At 41.9% G+C, this 6627-nt stretch overlaps 2 protein-coding genes across 2 annotated transcripts; both read left to right on the forward strand.

Annotated features, from left to right (window-relative positions):
• Window positions 1–1426: 1426 nt before the first annotated feature.
• LOC141760247 (endonuclease domain-containing 1 protein-like) lies at window positions 1427–2816 on the forward strand. Its single transcript, XM_074622896.1, has 2 exons — window positions 1427–1754; window positions 1912–2816. Exons 1-2 carry the CDS (start codon window positions 1464–1466, stop codon window positions 2500–2502), a joined length of 882 nt encoding a protein of 293 aa, XP_074478997.1. The 5' UTR covers window positions 1427–1463; the 3' UTR covers window positions 2503–2816.
• Window positions 2817–4357: 1541 nt separating this feature from the next.
• LOC141760246 (endonuclease domain-containing 1 protein-like) lies at window positions 4358–6545 on the forward strand. The gene is made up of 2 exons (XM_074622895.1): window positions 4358–4784; window positions 5275–6545. The coding sequence occupies exons 1-2, from the start codon at window positions 4461–4463 to the stop codon at window positions 5854–5856; spliced, it is 906 nt and encodes a 301-aa protein (XP_074478996.1). The 5' UTR covers window positions 4358–4460; the 3' UTR covers window positions 5857–6545.
• Window positions 6546–6627: the final 82 nt, after the last annotated feature.

Here is a 6627-nt window from a genome sequence, read left to right on the forward strand (position 1 = left end):
CTTCAAAACAGGCAATTTCTAAGAACTTTTACTGTGGATATGTTTTTTTCTATGTTTGCTAAAGTTGTATATACTGATTTCTGACAATGTTTTAGATCAATAACACATCTGTGAAAATAAACTGGTTTGCTGCATGCATAATATGATACGTGATACAGCGTGCACTGATCTCTAGTGTTCCCCACTAAATTACATCCCATATTTCGTAGTGAAATCATCCTGTATTTGTAATCCTGCCTTTGTTTTCACAAGTCATCTATAAAATCATGTTTTCACTAATTAAGTTCTCCCAATGTCTTCATAGTTACATTGCAAGATGGACTTTTTGGGGAGGAGTCCATTTCAAATGTTTTACCCAAAACTGTTTTATATTACAGCCGACTATGTGAAGAGTTAGTTAGCAAGTTAGTGACAGGTAAGAAGACGTTTATATCCTTCTGTGAACGATTTAACAGCTGCTACATAAAGGCTTCACTGTTTGAATAAGATACACTGTTGCAGTTTAGTCAAACACTATGTGGGGCCAGCTAAACCCTGACCAGCACCAGTCCAGCTCAGTGGACAAGACCAAGACCCCTACATCCTGGATACTGATTTTCAGAAGATTGCTGTATTTGCAAAACACTTGCTTGTAACTTCTGCCAAGGCACAGCATATGTAAATTCAAGAATAAGTTGTCCTTGCTGCACTCCAACATAAAATGTCCCTACTGTATATTCTCGTTTAAAGCTGCAGTTGGTAACTTTGAGAAAATATGATAAAAAAAAAAGTTATATATCCTGTCACTATATCCTGACAGTAGTGCATGAGACAGATAATCTGTGGAGAAAAAATCATGTTCCTCTGTGTCCTCCTGTGCTCATAATGGTATTTGCAAGTTACCAACTGCAGCATTAAATTCCTCTTAAGTAAATCAAATTGTAGACATACTATTTCCCCACACTGTTCATGATCAGATCAGTGTATTCTGTATCTGCTTATTCCAGTGCTCATTGAAAATGAGCGAAATATTCAAATCCAAGATTAGGGCATTAAAAAAAAAAAATTGAAATCAGCATAATGTACATGTATTCTTTGGAAACCTGCTTTAGCTGCCTACTGTAACTGTTCCTCTGAACTTGACTAGAATTGTTCATAACATTTTGTGTGTTTGAGGTGTGGTTGACCGCAGGTGTGCGTGGGTTTGAAGAAGTTAAGAGGATTTCTACTGTCTTACCCACCAATGAGAGAAACACTGATGGCTTTGCTATTGGCTGCCTACTGTAACTGTTCCTCTAGCTGTGGGTGGACCTGCTGAGGTGTAAGAAGTGTATTGTTTTGCATATTGAGTCCTGATTACAGAGCGTGAAACCTGTGTTAGCTGTTTTACTGAGCTCCATGGGCAGCTGTAGAGACACAATCATTTCTTGCAGCTCACAGACTTGAGTTAAATTTGACAGCTTTCACCAGAGTGACATCTGACTATGGCATTTTGGGCGCAGACTTTCCTGCTTGTCAACCTAATAACATCAGCGGTAAGAGGGAGAGTGGAAGAAGAGCTGTCTCCAGAATGCAGACAATTCCTCTACATGGAAACACCACCGACCGGGCTGGAGCACCACTCCCTCCGCTTCATTTGTCAACGTTACAACAAGAAGCCACGCTACGTGACGCTGTACGACACCGTGGACCATATACCTGTGTACTCTGCGTACACTTTCAAGCGCTCAGAAGGGGAAAAATGCGTGGATGTCCCGTGGATGTATGAACCGCAGGTAAGGAAACATAGAAGGTTCAGGCAAGTTAACATGAACAATATGCTATAATTTTTCAAAGTCCCCCAAAAAATGAATGCAGATGTTGTGTAATCCTATTCTACCGTCCTATCCTCATCCTCTATTTTGCACTGGCTCTGTCTGTCTGCCCACACAGCTATCTACATCCTCTGATACAGACGAGATGCAGCCCTTCCCACGTGGTTACATGCACATGAATTTCGAAGATGCCCAAGCTGTTCTGGACGATTACATAAACGCCGTCCTTTACGAGCGCGGCACCCTCAACCCAGACGAGCATCAGGACGACCCTGACGACAAGGCCTCCACCTACACCCTCACCAACGTCGTGCCCGTGGTGCCGGACTTCAACAACGGCGTCTGGAACAAACAGGAGCACATCGTCCGCCAACGGCTTAACAACTACTGCCGCGGAACAGCGTACATCGTCACAGGTATCACCACCTCGGGGAACATGATCCGTCGGGAAAACATCAACCGCGTAGCAGTGCCCGTGCACGTGTGGTCTGCCTATTGCTGCGCTGACTACGACCACAACGCACCTTATAGTGAGCGCTACAAGTTCCCATCTTTTGCCTACTACGGCCTGAATGAGGAGGAGAACAACGAGATGGTTGAATTCTCCGTCCAGAAACTGAAGGAGTTCCTCAAGAAGACAACCTTTGTAGACCAGAACTTTCAGATCTTTGTGGGTGACTGTGTCCCACCAGGGTCCAGTAAAAACTAAATAATCAAATATTTAGCTATAAGACAGCCATTTAGGCAACAAAACTACTTAGTTGGGTTTAGGAAAAGATCATGGTTTGGGTTAAAATGACTCAGGATGTGGCGTAACTTAAGACCGGATGTTACGTGACAAATGAAATGTGAATTCTGGTTCCACATGGGGTACAAACACCAGTCTCCTGGGCAAAAGTCCAATGTCTTTGGACCCGCCCATCCACCCTGACCTCCTCCCTATGTGGCGTTTGTCGCTCTGTATTCTTCCTGGTTCATGATTACATACAAATTGATTTTGTGGATATATACAAATTACGGTGCATTACTTTTCTTAGGTATAGCTACAGGTATCAGGTATGAGAACAGCCCAATTATTTACACCTGTGCTTTTCCTGCTGTGAAATGTCACAATGTCTTCTATAGCTTACTGGAGAAGCTCAACATGGAATCTGTAGTAACAATACACACTTAGAGACTGAATTGTTTAGCAGCGCTCTTACTGGATTTTGAAGCCTTGATTTAGAAATAACTGGGCATTAGTCTCACTGAAAATGTAACAAATGTACCTGCTTTGTCTAATTTGAAGTAATAAAACTTTGAAAACTGTAATTAAACTGTCTTTGAGCTTTATTTTGACACATTCAAGAACACGTACAATATTGTACAAATTGATTATAATCATTCACAAAAGTTTTAACAAATTTGAATTCCCAGTTTAATACTGACATCACATGTAATTATAAAACCTAAGGAATCCATTGGTACCAACCATGTCATACTAGCTTGTCGTGAAGGAGGATAAATAACGCTCCAAACTGGTGAGGAAAAACTGTCATGGCCATTTTCAAAGGGGTCCCTTGACCTCTGACCTCAAGATATGTGAATGTAAATGGGTTCTATGAGTACCCACGAGTCTCCCCTTTACAGACATGCCCACTTTATGATAATCACATGCAGTTTGTGGCAAGTCATAGTCAAGTCAGCACACTGACAGCTGTTGTTGCCTGTTGGGCTGCAGTTTGTCATGTTATGATTTGAGCATATTTTGTATTCTAAATGCAGTACCTGTGAGGGTTTCTGGAAAATATGTGTCATTGTTTTATGTTGGTAATTGATTTCCAATAATAAATATATTCATACATTTGCATAAAGAAAAATATTTGCCCACTCCCATGTTGATAAGAGTATTAAATACTTGACAAATATCCCTTTAAAGTATATTTTGAACAGAAAAAAAAGTGTGATTAATTTGCAATTAATCGTGATTAACTATGTACAATCCTAGCCCTAATATATGTATATGTCTATCTTTTTCCTATTGCCCTTCATGAAACAATCACTTACTATATTACAGCACCAGCATTATAACTAAACTAAACTAAACTAAACGTCACAGAGCTTTTCATGGGGTCACTGCTGTTGTAGTCCTTATGATGTTTACTACAGACTCTAGATCATCGGTATTCATTCTGGGTGAAGAGGATGGACTTAGAGGCCAAAGCTGAAACTGACAGCTGCTGTGCATTTGTGTAAAAAAAACTTGTAAAGTTTACTTTTGTCTTTTGTTCCCACTCTGTAGCCCTCTGTCTCAACACAAGAAAAGTAAAAAAAAAAAAAAAAGTAAATGCAAAACGTCATTACAACTTGAAGGAAAGGTCTCACTTTTCATACGAGAGTATCAAGTCAGCGTCATTATTCCCTCATGCTGTTCACAGTAATAAAATGCTCTCCATGATTGATAACATTCACCGCTTTTGAATTACTGCTACGACACTCGTGGCACTTTGAATATATGGAAAAGACTTTACAATGGGACGCCAGTTTGCTCGAAGTACAGACGAGGTGAGAAGGGAAATGTTGAGAGAGCTGGGACAGAGGCTGTACTTGTAGTGGATTTGCAGTGGTGTGTCACAGGTGGTAAAAGAGACATACGAGCAGACGTAGAGGGAAAGAGAGCTCTCCGTGATGATGCCTACACCGGTAAACTGCGCCTTACCCCTGGCATCTGTCGTGGCCGTGCTGACCTGTGTGCTGCTGCAGGGGGCCCAGGCAGGAGTGGTGGGAGACTTCAACCATGTGGAGCGCTGTAAGGACTCTCTCTTCATGGGCACTCCACCCAGAGGCTACCTCAGCAACTCTTTTACCAAGATCTGCCAGAGATACGAGGACAAACCCCGTTATGTCACCCTGTACGACCCCCACAGACACATCCCCATCTATTCGGCCTACACATTCAAGAAGTCAGACGGCGAGAAGAAGGTGGACTTCCCGTGGATGTTTGAACCCCAGGTGAGCGTCCAAATACTAGTTTACTATAAGTCTGTTTCAATTCAAACCCGATGTAGGTTGTTTGTGCATGTAGGTACAGTATACTATCTTATATTTTGCCATAACATATCCTATGTATATTTATTCGTATGCATTTATCATGAATTTCATTATGTCTGAAGACACAGAAAACACATATTTCATATATTTACACCTAAGGAGCAGTTTAGAGAGCTGGGGCAACCATATTACTGTTGCTACTGGCAACAAAGTAAGCTTGAGATAAGCTACTTTATTGGCTATGAATGGTATTTCAATGAGATATCATTGCCTTGACCATTTATGCTCTGGTATATATGTATGTAATCTGTCACTTGCAAATGTGGCAACTTGTCTGAAAGTGAAAAAAGTCTCTTAATGATGGGTTATTGTCTGCTCTAACTTTTTAGAAGTAATAAAACAGAAACTTTTCAGCAATATTGTGCCTCTCCTTGTCGCTCTCCCTCTGTAGTTGGCCTCAGAGAAGAGCAGCAGTAACATGGAGCCCTTCCCCCAATCTTCAAACATGCATATGAACTTTGAGGACACCCAGGCAGTCCTGGAGGACTACGCCGACGTGGTTCAGTACGAACGCGGCCAGCTAAACCCCGACGAGCATCAGGCCGACCCTCTGGACAAAGCCTCCACCTACAGCTTGACCAACGTGGTACCCCAGATCAGGGAGTTCAACATAGGTCCCTGGGCGGAACACCAGGACCTCATCCGCAAACGTCTCAACAACTACTGCCGCGGCAAAGCCTTCGTGGTCACCGGGATCACCACCTCCGGGCACACGATCCGTCGCAACAACCTGGACCGGGTGGCCGTGCCGGAGTACGTGTGGTCGGCCTACTGCTGCGTCGAGTTTGACCAAAACGCGCCGTACTTTGTGCGCTACAAGTTCCCCGTGTTTGCGGCGTACGGGCTGAATGATCGCGTCAACAACCACATGGTGGAAGTTCCTCTCAAGAACCTGGAGAAGTTTCTCAAGGGGAGGATGGATGTGGATAAGAACTTCCAGATTTTCTATAGTGACTGTGTGCCAGATAACTGAGACAAAGTGTTCAGATCTCTGTTGTAATTCAAGTTTAGAGTGTGTTAGAAATTGACTAACACTGTGGAAAGGTTTGGGGTTCTTGCAGCTCAAAATATACATGGAATTAAAACGTGTTGTCAAATCATATTATATATTATAAGCAATAAAATAGGGAATTGACTGGAGTTTGTCTCATTCAAGAGGACCTATCATGCTTTTGTGTTTTCCCCCCTTTCCTTTAGTGTGTTATATAGTTTTAGTGCATGTAAAAGGTTTGCAAAGTTACAAAGCCCAAAGTCCACGCTAAAAGGGAGTTACTCTCCCACACAGAAACACTGCTCCTGAACTGCCTGAAACGCCTTGCTTGAAGTCCCGCCTTTAATTCCGTAACGTGGTGATGTCACCAAGTAACACATTTGCATAACAGCTAGTTTGGCATGCCCTTAAACAGAGCGTTTCAGACAGAGGGTGAAAAGAGGTGCTGCAGCACAGCCGGTATGAGAAGAATAAAGCCTTTTTTGAAAATTAAAGCATGTAAACGTGTTCTAGTAGAAACCCAAAATACAAGTATGCACCTGAAAATAAGCATAATATGTCCTTTTTAAGTCCAAATGTCCACATAACAATTATTTTCATTATCATTACCTGCAGATTATATTCTCTATTAAATCGCTTGGTCTGTAAAATGTCAATAAAAATCAAAATACTTGCAATGCCTAAGGTGAATTAATTTTCTTGTGAATAATATTCACAATATTGAACGTCTATAGTGCTATATAGTACAACCAC

Source organism: Sebastes fasciatus, chromosome 22 (assembly GCF_043250625.1).
Source record: "Sebastes fasciatus isolate fSebFas1 chromosome 22, fSebFas1.pri, whole genome shotgun sequence".
NCBI lineage: Eukaryota > Metazoa > Chordata > Actinopteri > Perciformes > Sebastidae > Sebastes > Sebastes fasciatus.